Source organism: Camarhynchus parvulus, chromosome 7, assembly GCF_901933205.1.
Source record: "Camarhynchus parvulus chromosome 7, STF_HiC, whole genome shotgun sequence".
Taxonomy (NCBI): domain Eukaryota; kingdom Metazoa; phylum Chordata; class Aves; order Passeriformes; family Thraupidae; genus Camarhynchus; species Camarhynchus parvulus.
The window spans coordinates 16,834,202-16,854,216 of record NC_044577.1 but is presented as its reverse complement, the minus strand read 5'-3'; the positions used below and the strand labels follow the sequence as shown (position 1 = coordinate 16,854,216).

Below are 20,015 nucleotides of genomic sequence, written 5' to 3'. Positions count from 1 at the left end.
ACAGGTGGCATGGCAGAAGTGTGAAGTGATGAGACAGAACATGTTCCTACCTGATGCTTTCCATAGAAAAAGGCAGAGTCAATACTAGAGTTGTTACGTTCACCAACAATTAGTAAGATTCCCACCAGAACTGTTGGGACTCTGAAAGAACAAAATAGGAAGTACATAACAGATGCATAACATGCTCCTACTAATTCAGAAGGGAAGCATTTGAATTAACTTACCCCCATCCAGCTATGATGATAAACCCAATGGGAATCTTTACAGTTTCTCTCTTCTTCAACAGAAACAAAGAAAAAGATAGAAAACCTAAAAAAACCAAAATAAATGCCTTGTTCATTATTAAAAAGGGAATTGGTAAGTGCAAAGCCTAGAAACTATGATGTGACCTGCTCAATAGCTTAAAATAGTCTTCTCAGACCTTTAAATATTCTAAAATAATTTGTCTGATTCTATTCTGAGAAAGTAAATTAGAAATACTCATTGCCTAAAAAATCATGTTAATAGTGAAACATTGAAAAAATTCCAGGATATTTTATATTAAATACTCACTTCTAAATGACATGAAAGGTTCACAAGATGGAAAAAGATACCATAAGAACATTTAAGACACATGTAACTAATTTCTTGAGGTAATAACAGCAGTTTTCTATCCCAACACTCTTCAGCAACCAACAAACAGTGTTGTATTCAGTTATAACATTTCTGTAAAAACTGACTAGTCCTTTGTAAAGTCAATGATAAATTTAACTAAAAAGTTTTGCATATTTTTACATATCTAACTATTTTGGGAGTATCTTCTAGAACTGCCTAGCCTACTCACACCTCAGCAGCTCAGCAACATTTTCATGTGGAAGCAAAGCTAGTATTTATATTAGGCCACACCAATCATGAGCTATGTACTTCAGCTAAACAAATACAACTCACTCCAAAAAAACACCACAGGAATTAAAACCATAGATTCTGAACAAAAATATCTTGAATACCAAAGTCTCTATTCTTTTAATCATATATGTAAGGTACTCCAAGCTTCTTGAAGCATCTTTCAATTCTTTCTATTTCAATTCCCACATTAATCTTATGCACACATATTGTTTTTAGAAACTACAATTTCCAGGGGAAAGAGGTGTAAAAGCTACTTGGGTATTTCCCTTCACCCTGTATTTTCTATTTTTTCGTTGCACCAGTTTTTAAATCTACTTAAGGCTGAATAATTAAAATCTTAAACTCTGCATTAATTAAAAAGCATTATTAAGACTTTGACTAGCTGAAGGGCAACCCCCCAAATTCACTCTATCTGAAGTTGCTTCTGCCTTGAGAATGGGCTCTTGTCTCTTGACACACACCAGCCAGGCTACTGTATCCAGCAAAGGCAAGCCACACCTGCTCAGCAGAAGTGCCTAACACTAAACCTCAGCACAACTTCCAGGTACCCCCATTTGTAAAACTACGAACAAGTGAAAGGAACAAGTACTCTGAAGAATATAATTAATGTTATTTCAGGACATTAATCTTTCATTACAGTACCTAGGAAAATCATACCTGTCCATAGGTAGGTACTGTAAAGTGAGCTGTAGAGGAATATAAATACGAGGATCTGGATGGTGATGTCCTTCTCTTTAACAGTGAAATTCCATGCCACCATTCCAATGCAAGCAATAAACTGGAAAGAAAAGTAAGATATCATCATTTAAACTGGGAAAGCAGAATGACAAAAAAAAACCAAAAAAAACCCTGAACAGAGAGCTATATACCTACAGTAAGCTTCAAACTCCACCCCCAGATGCACTGGAGGGTGATTTTGTGAACTGGATACTTCATTTAGCAGTAAAGTACTGCCACCGTAAATTCAGTATTACAGTTGCGGCACTTGACTATGCTACCTTATTTTCAGGAGGGTTTTTTTGACAGCAAGTATATAGCTCATATAAACTAGGAGTAAGGCAAATCAGGTAAAGCCCCAACTTTGTATACCTTACAGTAAGAAAATGGTGATGTTTTGGCAAGTACAAACCATTTACCTAATATTATTTGCACATGAAACTGAGGTTAATTGGTGTTTGTTCAGCCAAGAATTACACCAGTTGTCACACAGTGATATTGCATATATGATAATTTTAACACTGAAGGAACCTGAAAAGATAGGCTGAAGTATTGTGGAGACAGTAACAAAATAGTTCTATTTTTTTAAGATGAAAGCTAGCTTTGTTGGCACAGAACAGAAGCACCTGCAGTTCTCATCCATTACATTTTTAAATGTGACTCCATGATCAGATTAAAAACAAAACCAACTACAGAACACTTCAGAAAGCACTACCACACAGATGTTATAGAAGCACAGGCTGTTCCAGTTGTGCAGTTGACCTCAAGAGAATAAGGAGCATGTACTCTTTAGTGTTCTCTCAGATTAAATAACAATTAAAATTAATCCAGAGCCACTTGGCTTTGGCCTTCCCTAGCCACCAGCCATACACTCCCACACATCCGTGCACCAACACTTGCACCTGCTGATCTCTCTGCAGAGCTTCAGGGACATAAACCAGTACAGGGATTATTTTTCTATTTAGCTCCTTGAATAGGGTTACTACAGAGTCAAACAAGCTGCTGCTCCTGGTATTGCTTCAGATGGGCATAACTGAAACAGAAGTGCTCTCAACAGTATTGGGCAAAAACTAAGAAAACATCTCAGAAGCCACTCTCTGTTCTGATTGTTTATAGTTCTGTTTAGGAATCACAGTGCCCACATTAACTATCACTTTCCTCAAGGGTGTATTTCACAGCACTGAAATTGTTTAGACAAGTCACATATTAGATTCACCTGCCCTCCACAGTTAGCTATAGAGATCTCACTGTAAAAATCAAACTTCCAAAATTGTTAAAAACTTAAACCCTAAACCTCACACAACAGCATTCTCCTTACTACTGACCTGAGCAACAAGTAGATTTGTTGTAATCATATGAGGAATCTGTTTGTATTTCTTACTCAGAACAACAACAGTAAGAGACCAGGTCTGTAACATACAAGAAGAAAAATTAATTAAAGAATAAAACAAAACCCAAAAGAACAAGATGAGTATTCTGGCAGATGATGGTGAAATTAAATATACAACAGATCTTAGCAACATGACTGCTACAATATGCTGCCAGCCCCTTCACCTCAGGAGCTGTGCTCAGAAAAAGCATCTTGGTGCTCTCATGTTGGTGAAATACTTCCAGTAAAGACCAAGCACTTGCCTGGAACATGGAGAAACCTGTTAGTTCCTCAGGACACAAATGACCACAGTGTAGCCTGGCAATTTAGAATTTAAAATCCACACTCACCTCCCCTGAATCTCCCAAAATTATCTGACCAGCAAGAGTTAGCATTCACTTCTCACTTCCCTTAAGGCACAGTCTCAAGACAAGAGGACTTCAGTGAGACAACAACTTCAGAAAATTCCAACTCCTTCCAACGTGCATGTTTTAATTTTTAAAAAGCAAATAAAATAATCATACTATCTCTACTTTCTATAAAACCAAAACAAAATTGACATTGGACTTCTGGATTATCAACTTGATTTTTAAGAAAATAATTTCTAGTAAAGGAATTTGATAAACAAATTTTTCAGGTTAAACTATTTCATTAACGCTCATTAAGACTTCATGAAACAAATATGCACTGACATTTCTGTAGCTGAAGTTTGTACACAGCCTTCATTACCGTGATATCCAAGCACCTCACTTGGCTTGATGTAACTAGCCTCTGTGGAGTAAGCTAGTACTTGAATTCCCCCACACCCTGTTATTAAAACAAGAAAACAAACCTAACAGAAAAACCCTCTCAAGCTCTGCACTAAACGCTCTCAGTCACTCCTCTTTCTGTACAGTGCAGCTTTGCAGCAGCCCCACTGCTTAATCAGGATGTTTAACTCTTCCTTCCCCCTGTGCTGAGGATGTGATGAGGAAGCACAGCTCCTGCAGTGACTCAGTTGCTGCTGACGCAGCCGGGCTGCCCTGACCCCGAGCTCTCTGTGCCTCCCCCGGCAGCGCCTACCAGAGAGATGAGGCTGACGATGCTGATGTCAAAGCTGACGTTCTGCAGGGCAGCTACCAGGGGGTTGGGGTCCATGGAAGGGATGGTCAGCAGCCATGCAGAAACATACATGATGGGGGCAGACACAAACGTGCTGATCACCATGCCTGAGGTAATCTGCCAAGAGTCAAACAGAAACAACAACCGAGTCAATCGCATCTCAAGGTAAATAATCTGCTTTCAGGAATACAACAACTGGCAAAATTGGACCTTTGAATTAAATATACCTAGGCCTTTAACAAATAATGAGTTGTTTCTATAACAAATTATTTACAATTTGAGCCAGAAAGTATCTGGTTTATACACAAAGCTAAACTGAAAATTTTAACAAGCCTCTGAAATAGTAGGAGTAGAGTTTCCTCCTGCAGATTTCTACAGAGCTTTTTCATGGGTGTCAAATATACAAATGACTGCTGTCTAGCGGTGAATTTACACTGTCACAATTTGCTTTTGGATATAAACATTCACACAATAAATCACTAAAAAAACCATGTAGCTATGCAAATATTAATATGCACCAATTCATGAGAAGAAACCATATATATTTACAAGTGATTTCTAGTTTGGCTTCTCATTGTCTTTCTACTTTCTACAATTTGCACAGTGACGGAAATGTGAGTTGTTACACATACTAGAGACTCTGCTTTAAAGAAATTTCCAGAGTTTAAAATTCTATCTGGCAAGATTTACCTTTATTATCATTTTTTCTTAAAAAAACCAAATACATCTGAACAACTCCAAAACAGAAACCATTAAAAACAATGAAAATCAACAAAAATGTGTTAATGTCACTTCAAGTGGAAGAAACAATTCTAAAAAAAATTCTATTTAAAGTCGAAGGTACCCTCTACTATGTACATATAAAGAGAAGTAAAATGCTTTCTATCACAGGATTTAACTGAAGGGCAGCACAATGAATCAGTTAAAGCTTAAGATCTTCCATAGATTTTCAGCTATGACACTATTCTTACTGAAGTCAGTAACATAATTTCTTCTTTCCCCTACAAAAACATCTCAACGATAAGGTCGTTGGAAAAAAAAGACAAAAAACCCAACCCCAAAAAACAAACACACAAGTTCTTTATATCTGAAGTTATCTCTTTCTACTAGAGTCACAAATGAAAAAAAAAAAAGGACGAGGACTATCAAGACACTTAAGACATCAGGAAAGATCCTGGGAGTAGAAGTAACTCTAAGACATCTATACTTCAGAAAAGCAGATTCTTCAAGCCTACTTATTTATTTATTTAATCAAAGAAATTAAGCTTAAAGTTAGGGCATATTTGGAAAAGTTTAACTACATACAATTCCTACTTCCATGTTAAATTGACTTGCAAATATTGCGACACCAGGTGCTGCTGGAAAAACTCCATAAAGAAATGCATAGTTTGATAAACTGGTGTGATTGACCACGTTGTCAGTCTTGTCCAAGAGCTCCACCATCTCTCTGCAGAGAAATGGCATCATGAGCCTGAAAGGGGAAAAAGTAATTGAAAAAATATTACTCAACCTACAACAATAGACTCTTCTTTACTCAGAAAATGAATAAAAAGGAAATTTAAGGCTTTGAATACTACTTATGAAAAGCAAAATACTGACATCACTTTGAATGATTGCTTTTATTGTTATAAAAATATTTCCCAGCTGCTTAAAAAACTTCCATCACAAATTACATTAAAATAAGAAGGACAAACATATCAACAAACTCGGGCATAGAAGCAGCTTTCCTGATTATGCAGACACATTCTTTGTACAAACTTCAAATTTAGAATGGCAAAACATTAAAAATCTCATTTTACAGCTGTTACAGTAATAGTAGCTATAAGCAGTCAGCAGCTCTGAAATTCAGTCCACCTTTCTGCAAGCCATCTGAAACATAATAAGGGCTCAAGCTTAAGTATCCCATGCCAAAAGTTCTGGCCAGCAAACCACTGGCATCAAGGCCATTTCAGCAATAGCCTGGATCTCACACAGACTCAATGCAAGCCTTACACAGGCCTAAAGTAAACAAAGTGCTAACATTAAAACCCAGTGTTTTTCATGTTTTTTTCATTACAAAATTTGTCATTAAGCTGGTTTACAGACTAGGTCTTTAGCTTTGCTCTTTAGTTGTACTTGATACTGAAATGCACCTTCAAATTTTACAATATAAACTTAAAACCCAAACATTGTATTATGTTAATTGTAGTTCTGTAGGAAACAAAATATTTTATATTAAATAAATAAATAAATATTCCCTCAAATATATTCAAGGGAAGATTATGATAGTACAAGTTCTAAATAGAACTTGGCCTTTATTCATGCTTAAAAGTCAAGCAGTTTTAGAGCATGAAGTGACCACTTCTATGCTCTTCCAGTATAGTTGTTTCAAAGACTTACCAAGTAAGGAAAAACAACTAATTTGGAGATGCATTGTTTAAGCCAAATAAAATACAAATACTAATCAAATATACTTAAACTCACTACTAACTATTTATTTTTTATTATTATTTATACTGTCTAACTATTTATTTAACTATTTAAGCTACAAATGCCCCAAATACCCAATTCACGACAGATAACCTGTAGGCAGTCCATGAAGGCACAGCACCCCTAATTTTCTTTCTCTGCAGAGCCTGACAACAGGTTTTTAGTCAATTAAATTTCCTTAAAAAAATTAACAGCTGCATTTTATCAAAGAGTTTGGGAAGCACTCACTCAAATTTTGGGAGTGAAATGCACTATTATCATAAACGTTTTTAGAGAAAAGCCATCTGACCAGGGTATTCAGAGCTTAAAACATCTAGAGAACAAAGGTATAAAAATACATAAATTGAACTTACAGTTTAGCTGTGATGAGAAGGATCAGTGCAACAAACATACCCTTTGTCAGTTTTTTTGTTTGTCCCACCATAGTCAGTCCAAGGTAAAAAAGTGCAGAGCCAGAAAATGAACTGCCCAGTCCATCAAGGAAATTTTCAAGGTATTCAGGAATCTTCTGGCCAAGAATAAAATTTGAAGCAATTCCTATGAAGACCATGAATACAATTGGGTTCTGCAAAACTCGAAGGAGTGCTAGGCCCACTATTTTGATTTTGCTCTGTGACACAGTACGATTATTCCTCCACTTCTGGATTTCACAGAAGATAAACCCCAGGGGGTTTAGCATCATAAGAGATATTGGAGCCACTAGGTAAATGTACTGGAGATACTCTGGGTAAGTGGTTTGATATAAAGCTTCAACTAGAAGACAGGAAATGAAGAGTTATGAGTGATAACACTTCAGTAGAAAAATACATTGAAATACTGAAATTAAATTTTGCTCTCTGAAAACTAAAGAAAATTATTTAAGTTTCCTCCAGAAGGAACTGAATTAATTTAATTTAATTAACAATCAATATAAGATAATGCAGGAAGAGAAGTATGTCCTATCATATTAGGCAACAGTTATCTAAAGAATATATTAAAGACCAATAATTAACTATCCAATGCTATTTAATCACCCTACAATTAGCCACCATAAACATAAAAAAAGAAAGAAAATAACTTAACAATTCTCTATTTCCTTTGAGTCATCCCAAATGCTGGAAATACTTTGGCTTTATTTCTGACTAGCTTTTCCTCCCCAGAAACATGACAGTTGTGGAGAATTAAATGCACCTTTGCAGGATACAAGTTGCTTCCCATCTTAAGGGAGTCTCACTTCTTTGGAATTTAATCAGTTTTCAATGGGTAAATCAGGTGTGATCTTTCTACATTGATTCAATACAACACAACAAAGCAACAACTCGGAACAAAAGTTTATGACATAATTATTGGTTCATTCTCTGGGACTACTTAGGACAAGAGTTACTGCTGTAGTTATGGTCCCTCAAGGAGCTCTAAATCATCAGCTTTTGCTTTCACTACTACTACATACTTCTGAATCAAAGTAGAATTGCTTCTTAGTTCAAGTTTGTACTAAAGGCACTTCAAAAATAATGAAAATACTTTGGAAACATAGATTAAAATCTAATGTGAATTAAAAACCCCCAATGCTCTTTTACCTGACTTATAATTGTTATACTTAATAATTTTTTGTTATTAGCAATTGTCAATAATATGCTAAAGTTATTAATAGTATGTCAATTATAATATATGTATATATAGTTAATTCTATCATAATTATTACATATACTATGTATTAGATACATACTATGCAATTCATAATTATTAATAACATTATTAACCCTTTCTGAAAAAGTTGTTCCTCGTGACCACATTTTTCAAAATCCAAAAGAGTTTTACCGTTGTATTATTTAAGCCTGTGGAATGACAGGAACTTCCAAATGCTAGATCAGCACTCACTTTGAACAGTCTCCTTTTTAGAGCAAATAAACTGACATTCTCAACTAGTTGATTTCTTATATATATTAAAAAAGGCACTAAAGGCATTTTTACTTTTACAGGGCATTATTAAAGTACATGTAGAAGAACTTACCTGTATAAAATCCTAAATAGACTGTTGAACAGAAGTACCAGGTTTGGGGTTAGTTACTGCATTGAACAAGCCAGTTTTAAGTACTAAATACAATCTGGTAATCAAAACCACTTTAAATATGCTGGACACTTTTTATGCAAATAGGTATTTTCCTAAAACCTCAAACCTGAGACTGATGTTTTATATTGCTTTATACAGAATGCCCATGTCACTCAAACACAACTCCACCCAAGTCATGTGTAATTAATGTCTGAGCGAAAAATTTTAAAAACCTTTTAAAAACTTACATTCTGGTAAAGTGAACCTGCATACTTAAGACAATAAACTAAGGTCTATAAGTACTTTAATTCATATATGAGGTCAGAATACATTGTACTGGGTACAAAAAGTGGAGTTAGATTACTGAGTCAGTGGGTGGAAAAAAAATAAGAAATCAGTCTTACAGAATCCTTAAGGCAGTAAAAATACTCCACAACTTCTATCACTGATTAAAAGTTTTCTTTTTATTTAAATCACGGTGCCTGCTTGCTGATCATAACAAAAAACTGAAATGAAATATACTTTCGTTTTTTTAAAAATCAATTCTCCATGTCCCAGCTGCTCAGAAGTACATATAAATCACACACTAGTTGTCCATGCTTAATACAATGAGTATGATTAAAGTCACAGTGACTGTCACCCACACAGCACCTCTGCTACACCTGTGCTTTAACACACAGCTCTAGAGAACACCTGAATCTGTTTGTCAGACTTGTATCATTATTACCCCACAATTAAAAACCCCAAAGCTTTCTATCATAGTAATTCTGACTACATCAGGGGTGTGCTAACAAACCTCTCTGCCAGTTGGTTCTTTTTCACCCCAATATCACTTTTTAATCTATCTAGAACTATCATAACCATAATAATAGAAAAACAGTGATAAGCTTCAAGAATTTGACCCACATTTTGATTTCGCTATGTGCAAATCTTTTCAAACAGCAAAAAAGAAATAATACATAATAATAGTAATGTATTAAAGAAATTACATGGGATGAAGACTCAGGAATGATTAAGAGAGTTCAAAATGCCTTTTTAAATAGTGTTGGTTTAGTGCACAATTTGTCAATATTGATTTTTTTCCTTTACAAATTTCCACTGCTACAGCATTTAAAAATATTTTTTCATTAAAATATCAGGCTCTGTTCAAAACACTACCTCTACCACATAAAAACAGCAAGGCATTCTTTGTTGACCAGTCCTGCAAACACTTCAGAGAAGCTGGGTAATATTTTACTAATAGCAAAAAGCTTGCACAGGCGACAGCATGAACCCAACACCAGTGAAAGTTTGGGGATGGGAGAAGGGAAAGGACAAGAGGAAATAAACCTCAAGAGCCTACAATGTTTCTGTTGCAGTGACTATTCCAGTAAAGCTCTAAATGGCGTAGATTTTGTCAAGATCATACATAGAAAAAAATATAAATCATATCTTATAAATCATGAAGTACCTGAAGAAATACGCAGTCTTACAAGAAAGTAAAAGCTGAAAGAATGTTTTAACCAGGACACAATGGAAATACATTCAGAGACCCCGAAAATATATATATTAAAATAAGAGAAGCTCTAATTGGCATCTAAAATGCATACCAACAAACAAAGATATAATTCTCACAGCCCCATCTGTGGCATACTTCTGATTTCATTCAAGAGGAATAAATCTCAGGAAATGCAACTGAGGGAAACACAGTATCTTCATCTAAAAAAACGTATGCTATTGCATTTGTCTAAATTTCATATGTATCAAGCAAATTTGAAGAGAATAAGAAAAATTGAGGATTCTCCTCAATCATGCTGCCTTGGAATAAGGAGAAAGATATTGTTAACTCCTAAAGTAATCTAAAATATGGATCTACTTGTTACATATAATCTGGAATTGTATATTTGACATTGCCTTTGTAATTGTATTTTCAATTCTGTAATCAAACATCTTGTTTTTTGTTTTGCTAGAACCAACTTGCTCTCTTTTTTTGGTTTAATCTTTCCTAGATGATGAGCAGTCTCAAATAGAATTTGAGAGGCACTTCAGAAATTACTTCAATTGCATGGAACTTCAATTCAGAAGTCAATTTCAAATTATGGATAGATAAAAGCAAACATATCTAGAACAGTGACAATAATTTTAAAGAAGAAAACGTACTCACCTATTGGATATCCCAGTGCAAAGTCATTGCTTTGTGTAGCAAAAATAGGGAACAAACCTGCTTTGCTAAATCGGTTCTCAGGACTGGCTACTAACAATGTTAAAACACAGACTAAAAAAAACACAGCAGCTTTGGCAACTAGAACACTGTACAGGAAGGACCAATTCACATTAGAAAAATTAAGTACCACCATGTTTTTGAACAGTAAAGCCGGGAGTGCAAAACGGGACACAAAATTTCCCAGTCCTTTGGCCTGAGTTGATGTGATAATGTTGGCTCTTCCAGCTATGTAGCCACAAAGAATTATTCCAAAGCATTCCAACAGGGCTGGGAAAAGCCTGCTTATTGACATAGAAGGGGGATCGCCAGTGGTATTGAGTCCAGCTTGTCCAGGCAAAGAAAGAGACATGTTAGCTGAAGATGACAGGTTCTTTGCAGTGAAGTCTGAATAGCTATCCATTTCCTCTGATCACCTCTTCCAAAAGAAGAGTGTGAAATGATCTCATCTGTAAAAGGAACAAAAGTACACTTATTAACTTCATTCCTTTAGGTACAAGCTTATGCCCTCTTAAATTATTACAGATTGGACAACAGGAATAGCCCCTACAAGAACTGAATACCAGGAAAGAAAGATAAATGTTATGAAGAATCAAAGCTTCTCCACTCTGGTACAAAAACATTTGGCAAGGTCCTCTTTACCTTCCAGAAAAATTGAGAGTTTAAATTATCATATCACCCTTGAAGTTTGTACCTTGCTTCGTGCAACTTTGACCTCTCACAACATTTCAATATCATGTGCTAATGACAGACTTTTCAGTTACCAAAGAATCCACAGATGACACAGCAGCCAGTGGTTTAATTCATTGCACTAGAGCTGACCCATATTTCTACATACAATTCTTTAGTTCTGGAGCAGGGAAATTTAAGCATGCATGAAGCATTTATGTACAACAGAAATATCTGCTGACCCCCTTCCCCACTTGTTAGCAGCAATTGCCTTTGGAAGGGCTGATTACAACACCACAGGTTCTGTATGCAAGCAGACATGCAAAGTCTGCAAATCAGATGAAGAGAGTGGATATCAAACACAAATATTCACTGGTCAATAGCAAGGTCCTGCCAGAAACAGATATGGCTTTGGCAGTATAGCTCTGAAACCTGTGCAGTCCATCAGGTAACTGCACATAAAGCTCTGACATGACTAAATCCTGAAATACTTTGTTTAGGAAGCCAAAATTACTTACCTCACTTTGTAGGGATAGAAACTAAGGCAAAGGTGAACTGATTTCCCCTAAGTTATTTAAGGTATCAGTGGTAAAGTCAAAATTGCCAAATCCTAAGCAATGCTTTGTACGGTACAATCTGTGCAAATTAGCAACTGGTTTAAGAGTCTTCCCTGCCTCCTTGTATCCTATCCACAAGGAACACAAAACACAGCAGCCACGTAAATAAGCAAGTAAATCAAGTCAGTGCAAAGGTGAGGTCTTGTAAGGTCTGTTTCACACCCTGGCATTCAGCATATAAATATTCACAAGCTTCAACTCTTTGACTCATGACTTATTTATGCCTGAGGCTTTTGGTAAGCACTTCTATGATGCTCTGGTAGTTCATCTGGACTGAGCTACTGCATCATCCAGATCTGTCTAGTAGCTTTGGCTATCCCTTCTCCCAAGGAAAATGAGTCTCACTCCAAGTAGGGCTTATTTTAAAGGCTGTACTTTCTTATATTATAGATGATAAATTAGCTTTGATTTATTTGGACCAGGAGCTCAATGTGTTATTTGCTACAGAACAATGGGGAAACTTGCAAGAAATGAAGCAAACAACAAACCATTTCTTCTACTAAAAAACTTAAGGATGTTGTTGGAATTTGCAAAATGTCCAAAAGAGGACCAGAGACAGATTTCCAACACCTAATTCTTGGAAGAAATCAGCCACATTCTACACTAGCTGCAAGGTAAAAAGCAGGTTTTCAGCACAGCCCCATGTCAAATTCTCTAAGCTTACAGCACTGCACAGAGGTAAGGCTCCCAGCAGTGCCATGTGTTCAACCTACTCACTGCTCTCTCAAGGTATTTTTCTTCAGCAATAAGATGCAGCTGAAACTTTTTTAACCAAATGCAACATTTGATCTGTAGTAGGAGTGTATTCCAGCTGTATCTATCCCTAAATTCTAGCATTCCTTCTCCTGTGCCTTCCTATTCAAGGCTAATGACAAGCCTCTCTTCCTTCTATGTAAAATCATTATTCCTCTTCACAAAATTGGTACAAAATGTAAATCCCTTATCTTCCTCACTGGATCAAAACTGACATGGATGCACACCCACACAACCCTAACCATCGTTTGTAAGAGACACAGATAGAGAGACAGATAGATAGACAGACAGACAGACAGATAGATTCCTGCAGCCTTCCTTCAGCCTGCCTTCGACTTCATTACAAGGGAGCCTGTCAAATCATACAGGACCAATTTTTGGTAAACCACACGAGTTTCAAAGAGAAGAACTCCATTACAGTAAAAGCTGCTCCTGGCACTCCTCAGACGGCTTTGAGAGTGAATAATCTCTTCAGCTCGAGAGACATGCACAGCCCAAACCCTTCATATTTAACACAGAGCATCTATTGCCAAGCAGTGTTTTCCAGAAATGCAAGCTTTTGCATTCTGCTAAACACAGTGAGTACATCTCAGCACTTATTGTTCTACAGGATACAGACATTTATACAACTATTGTGAGATTATGTAATGACTAATCGCAGATTTAATATACAGCCATGTTACACCTCAGGCTTATCCCAAACTAGCGTCTCACAAGAGTGAAATCATTTTCAATTCACAGTTCTTAATGAAATCAGAGGTAATGATCTCACATAAACCCAAAACTTGATATATTCTACACAGAAATTAGTTTGTTCTTATAGTAGATGCAGCAAGCTAAACAGACAAATAACACTAAAATAAGGAAATATAATACAGTTGCAAGGGAAAGCATTTAGCTTTGACTTCACAGAACATATGATTTGTAGTTATCCCTTCAGGGACTGAGGATTGAGATTTGAATCATTGAGAACTCAGCCACAGCTGCATTTTGGGGAGCTGGAGGCCAGTACAGACACAGCTTTTAGGAAAAATGCTGCCTTATCTGCTGTCAACTGTGCCAAGCAAGCATAGCTGCTTGCAGCCAGACTGTCAGCTTGCACGAGAGGAAGCCTTGTATGAAGACCAACAATAGACACAGAGCAAGTAACAAGTGCAGTTTAAATTTCCCACAAAACACTTCTCTTGTAGGTTGTCAATATTTCTAGAGTCTTAAAATTCACCAGACGAGAAACTCAATTCTCCAGCAGCTGTGAGTTAAGCAACATCAGGTTCCTCTCCGAGTACAGAAATAGAGAAACTGTCTCCTTCACCAAAGGAAGGGGAAAACCCCTTTCATCTTCTTTTTCTAATGAAAGTCAAAGACAGCATAAGTCAATAAAAGACATAACTTCAATGTATATCTCCCCTCTGGTCTCTCACTCTTAAGCTTCCAACTGATAATGACTCAGGATAATATGGTGACACTGGCAAGACCGTGCACATTGCTCATAAATTATATCCCACAACATGACCTACTTTAATGCAACGCAGAAACTCTCCTGCTTTAACGTAAGGATGACACATTATTTTACTCAGGAAAATTAAAATGGAATTGGGGTCGGAAGAGTTACCACTCGTAGCATCTCTACTACCCTGTTCTCAGCTAAGATAAGCATGTAGTACATGCATTTTCATGTAAAAATTTGTGAAGTCAAAGAGGAAGCAACTTCAGAGAGATAAAATGATAAAAGTAAGTGGGAAGAAGTGATTACTGCAGTTCCTAATTTTTGCAAGTTAACCACAATTTTTACTTTTCTCTTTATTGGGCTAAGAAAACAGAGAGAGAGAGAACAATATCACAACAGCAATTAGCACAAGAAATGTGCCACCTCTATCTGGAAACATGGACAATCCCAGTTGGTTTTCACGATCACAATTCCTTTGCCATCCTTCTCCCAGGATGCCATTCCAGGAGAGCCCCTGGCTGTGCAGCAGCCGCATGCCCTGGGCACCTGGGGATGCTGAGGCCTGCCCGAAGCACACACTGGCACAGCTCACAGCAACACTTCCAGCTCCGCAAAACTTTGGCACGGCAGGAGCTCAGACAAGACCAAATGCAGCAAGAGCTGCCAGCGGCACCGAATGGCAACTCAGAAAATTAATGAAAAACATACCTCCACATAATTTTCACTTAAGCTGACATTTGGGCTTGTCAACAAATAGATGCATACTTCTGAAGTAAACAGCAAAACATCTTTCAAAACGTAGATAACATTTTCTTGCCAGCACCCCTTAAAAAGCACCTCACTTGCACCACTTGCCAAACTGGGATGTAAAATTCTTTGACTTGCAGCCAGAGGGCTACAACAAAACCAACGCCTCTCGCCTGCCCCTTCCCGGCCCATCACCGCTCTCTTCCCACGGTCACCCCAGCTAGGAGCACACGGCATTTCGGTCAAAGATAAAAAACCAGCAGCACTGCCCTGCGTGACAGCTGCCTCAGCAGAAAACAGCGCCAGAAGCCGGGGAAAGGAGCGGGCAGCTTACCTACTCAGCTTTCGGTAGGCGCCTCCGCACCGGGTGCGTGGGGAGGGTTTGCGCTCTGCCAAACTCAGAACCCCTCTAAGGCCCAGACCGCCGGTACCGAGGCCAGGGAGAGGAGGTCTGGCCCGCCCCGGCCCGCCCCGCCAGCGACAGCCCCGCAGCCGCAGCCGGCGGAGCGCCGCGGGCGGGCGGGCTCCGGGCGGACCCCGGGCAGGCTGGGGGAGGGAGGGAGCGGCCGCAAGATGGCGGCTCGGCGGCCGCCGCGCGGGGGCGGCCCGGGTCTCCGCCGCCGCCTCGGCCCCGGGGGCTTCCCCCGCGCTCGGCAGCCGCCTCCCCTGGAGTACGAGAGCGGAACGAGCCCCGGCCGCTCCCGGGGCGGCCCTCGTGGCTGCCGCCAGCTGCCCGCAGCCCCGCCGGCGGGAGGCCGGGCAGGGTCACCCCCCGTTATCGGCCCGAGGCAGCGTCACCTGCAGCTCGGCGGGCCCGATAGCGGCGCTGGCTCCCGGCGGCAGCCTGGCCCTGAACCTCCTACTCCCGTTCCAACTTTCCCCCGCAGTCAGAGCGCTTAGAAACACAACCCCGTGTTTTCCACGTGCCGTCGGTTCCACAGATCTGACCAGTCAGTCATTTCTGCAGGAAAAACTAAAGACCGGTAATGACCGAAGATTCTCTTGCAGAAAACGAGGACACAGCTTTCTCAAGGCTTTCCCTTTGTACTGCAATTGAGGGCACAGCAGTTCCCGCTGCCCTTTTCCTAAGAGCCACGACAGATTCTGCTGCTGCAGAGACAGCAGGTGTGAATTCAGTGTACCTCATTCTCCCCTCCTGATCAGACTCCAACCAGCTTGCCTTACTTGTTAAGTGGCAGCAATAGGTGACCCGCTGGGAGCAAGGCAGTATTCCCGAGTGGTGGAATGTCGACCAGTCTGTGTGCTCAGTAGCTTTCCATTCCAAACTTCCAGCAAAAAACCCTCAAAAATACTCAAAAAACTTACAAGGAACTTCCAGGAAAAAAACCCAACCAAACAAGCCCCAAACCTCTTTCCCCTTCAGTTAACACCCAAAAAAGACCAAAACAGAATGGAGAATTATCTCAACCAAAAAAGATGCAATTGACAATTTATGAAGCATGGCGTCAGATATGAATTTTTCCATAGTCACTTCTGTTCACAAGGTCTATTGTTGAAATGCTTACTGGAAATTTATATTATACAGCAAGAGCAGCAATATAACAGAAATAGCATTTAAGGGGATTAACTGGAAGTCGAGTTAAGAAAATCCTGTAAAAAATGCAGACAGGGACAGAAACTTGTGGGGATAAACATGGCTGTTAGAAACTTTTAGAAGGTACTACATTGTTGATATCATATGTCTGCTTTAAATTTAATTTAAAGATACTGATGCTTAAATTTTATCTTTACTAGATAAAATCTTTATTGTACTAGCAGTGTCTACACTTACTAGAACCTTAGCTGACATGAAGCAGCCATGTCAGTGCTTGACTCCTCACTGCCTTTCATTCCTGTCTACATCCTGTCCCAAATCTGGGCCCACACAGCCCAAGCAAAAGATCAGCAAGGGATTATTCCAAAGCTGTGCCAAGGTTTATTATGTATGTTTACAGCTGGAAGGTGGTGCAGCTTGTTGGGTAACACTCACCCACTGGTAACGTTGTGAGACTTTGTTTTGATGCAAACACTAATAAAGAAGATTCTTTTGTTAATTTTTTCACTGTTGAAGTTTCTCTGTTTGGCACCTGACAAAGAGCACTTTCAGACTGATTGGGATTTGGTTTTGGAAATACAGTATAATAAGGCCTTTCTGATTTTTTGGCTTTCTGTCATTCATTCTTTCCTACAGAAATGACACCTTAGAGGGACATGCTTTGGGGAGTAGCAAGGGAGGTATACCAGACCATACTAAGAACTCTTGGTAAAAATGTATGCCTTCCCTTCTCTTGAATGCATTTTTTCCCCTTTGAAAAGATCATTAGTGATTTAGCATTTAATAAAGTATTTAAAATACAAGAATCCTTCAGCTGTTTGAAAAGAGCATACATTTGGCTGGATAGGCTGCTCATTGACTGCTGTTGATATCCACCAACCATCAGCCTGATCTCCCAAGGGATCAGCAGTAGCAGGACAGAGCTCTGTTTCCACCTCAGCTCTGGCATACATAGCATGCTAAATCAGGTAAGCACACTTGACCCGAGTCTTGTGTCATCTTTGGGGGAACACAAACAAATTAAAAGTGTAATACTTAAAAAAAGTAAATAATAAACAACCCCAAAAACCTGGAAAAAGTAAAATACTTGAAAGTATGAAAATGTAGTATCAAAGGCATGTGAAAAAATACAATAAAATTATTATATCTGCTGTCTAAATAAATGAAGCAAAAGTATATAAATAGGACTTAATAGGGCATATTTCCTCTTGCAGATTTTAATCTTTTAAACCATACTATAAACAGCCTAGCAACTATCATTGACATGCAGCCTCTTCTGAGATGAACAGAGAAGAACACTAGGGTCTTATCCCTTGCCCTGTTAAGAAACATGAAATCATTATTAACCAGACTGTACCACCAGAACAGCACTGTGAATAACTCAAGCACCAGATTACAGGACCAGTTCTTCACTTGGCTGGGAAATGTTAGGAGCATGGTTTTCTGGCTTTTTTCAGTCTGGATAATTAGCAATGATAACTTAATGTTGAAGTCAAGACATCTTTCTAATGCAGTATTCAATATACAGGGTACTCCTGACCATATCCAAAGACCATACAAAGTCCTGCGTCCCAGAACAGCAAAGGACAGTATTTTCTTACTGCTTGACAGCTCCTCTTTGCTCCCTGAACACTTAATCAAGGCTCCATAGGTGCTTTCTTTGAGCCACATTTTCTCTGGCCTTGAACATCCCCTTGTGTTCCATGGAACATCTTTGTGTTCCAACATCCTGCCTTTATTACAGAGTTTAATTTCTTTTTACTTTTAAGATCTCTGTAAACTAAGACTGACAGCTATGGACATCAATTCTCATGGAGTTGCACCCAACCCACAGAAGTATCAAAAAGCCCCCATGCATTAATTTAACACCCAAACATAACTATACCCAGCTATAACATGACTAATGCTTGGGAAAGGCAAGTTTTTGTATACAACCTCCTGGGAGGACAGGTTTATAGAGACCATCAGCTCTTGATCACATCTACCCTCTACCACTGGCAACTCAGCTCTGGCAGTTGAACTGTGGATCACAGAAAACAGAGTTACTGCCATTGCAAAGCCAAGCTTTCCAAAAGCCACTAAACAAACACAAAACTGAAAGCTGTCCCCAAAATTTTAATTCAATCTTCTTGAGCATTCCCTTAACATGACATAACATTGTATAATCATTAACTACTCTCCCCCTTGATTTTTGTTATTTTTCACTCAAATTGGATGTTTCCATCCACTTATGTGCCACCAAAGGAGCCAATAGATGATATGGGAGACAATTTCTGCTTTTTGATCTGGGCAGCAGTTTAACCAATGAAAAGCATCTAGAGCAAGCATTACATGAGTTGTCCTGTGGCTTTCATCACACTCATTTCCCTGCAACAATTACACACACACGCAGGCTGGGCCCACACACGAACTGCGAGAGGTTCACTCTCAGTGAGAGAAGGTTTTGGACAAGGACAGGCAGTGACCACATAAAAACATTTTACAAAGGCATACAGCTGAGCCACTTTGGAAAGGTTTTCTGGGAAGTCACAAATGCATCTTTGTACTCGGTGTGAAGGCTACTTCACTGGTAAACTCAAGCACTTGTTGCAAAACCTGAAAATATGGAGTATTCTGATGAAAAGCACTCAAGAATTTACTGGAAGCAAGTAATTTCTCCAGTTTGTTTCTGAAAACACTAAAATTGGATTTGTAATTTTTTTTTCTAGAGAACTAGCATGGAAGTTGTAGTCAAATTGTTAGGGTGTGGTGATAACTGAACAACAACCTTGCCTTACAGTAGCAAGTGTCAGGTGAGCTTCAAAACAGCATTATTGATTAAAAATGTGGAAAATTTCTCTAAATAACCTCTCAGTAGGGTATTAGAAAAATATACCCTTTTCAAGAATAGACAAAAAGAAAGAATACAGAATATGAGAAGACAAGAAGAATGTCAGCAGATGCATCAGGATGAAATCTGTCTGGAAATTTACAGACAGCTGTGCACCTTGTTTTCCACAGCATGGAAAAATCCAAGAACCAACACAGTAATTGCAGAAATGGATAGAGACATTAGCCCTTCTTAGGTAATCTCCTTATCAATCACAGGAAAAATACTTCCTCAATGCTCCTTGGCTATTGACAATGAGCCATGCATTATTTGAATATTGGATTTACACCTACAGACAATGTGGCTTTGTAACTCCAGCACTGGAAAAAACACCCTTTTCATACTGCTGATTGCTTAACAAGTAAATTGATTATATAATGCACAAGGCAGGACCCGTGCTCAACCTCTGTTAAATTTTCTTAGCTGATCCCATCCAAAAATTCATGTCTAACTTTGGTTATCTAAAACTGTAGTCCAGGGTTCAGAAAGTGTGTTGGTTTGTGATGTCTGCTCTCCTACAGTTGTGCATAGGGCGTGCAGGAAGGACATGAAATGCTTATCAATACCTAGATGTGTCTGGTCACTTAC

General features: G+C 38.6%; 1 protein-coding gene across 4 annotated transcripts in view; it reads right to left on the bottom strand.

Annotated features, from left to right (window-relative positions):
• The window catches only part of GPR155 (G protein-coupled receptor 155), a 31,895-nt gene that overhangs the window by 11,194 nt on the left and 686 nt on the right, over nucleotides 1-20,015 (bottom strand). For 2 of the 4 annotated variants that reach the window (XM_030951780.1, XM_030951783.1), the window contains exons 1-9: nucleotides 15,338-15,511; nucleotides 10,714-11,219; nucleotides 6,895-7,294; nucleotides 5,378-5,543; nucleotides 4,034-4,189; nucleotides 2,928-3,011; nucleotides 1,543-1,663; nucleotides 225-309; nucleotides 51-141 (exon numbers count right to left, since the gene is read on the bottom strand). In XM_030951780.1, coding sequence (XP_030807640.1) covers nucleotides 51-141; nucleotides 225-309; nucleotides 1,543-1,663; nucleotides 2,928-3,011; nucleotides 4,034-4,189; nucleotides 5,378-5,543; nucleotides 6,895-7,294; nucleotides 10,714-11,173 — 1,563 coding nt within the window. In that variant the 5' untranslated portion in view covers nucleotides 11,174-11,219; nucleotides 15,338-15,511. Of the gene's footprint in view, nucleotides 1-50; nucleotides 142-224; nucleotides 310-1,542; nucleotides 1,664-2,927; nucleotides 3,012-4,033; nucleotides 4,190-5,377; nucleotides 5,544-6,894; nucleotides 7,295-10,713; nucleotides 11,220-15,337; nucleotides 15,512-15,801; nucleotides 16,143-20,015 lie in introns of those variants that run through there. The other 2 variants (XM_030951782.1, XM_030951781.1) reach the window with 2 other exon arrangements.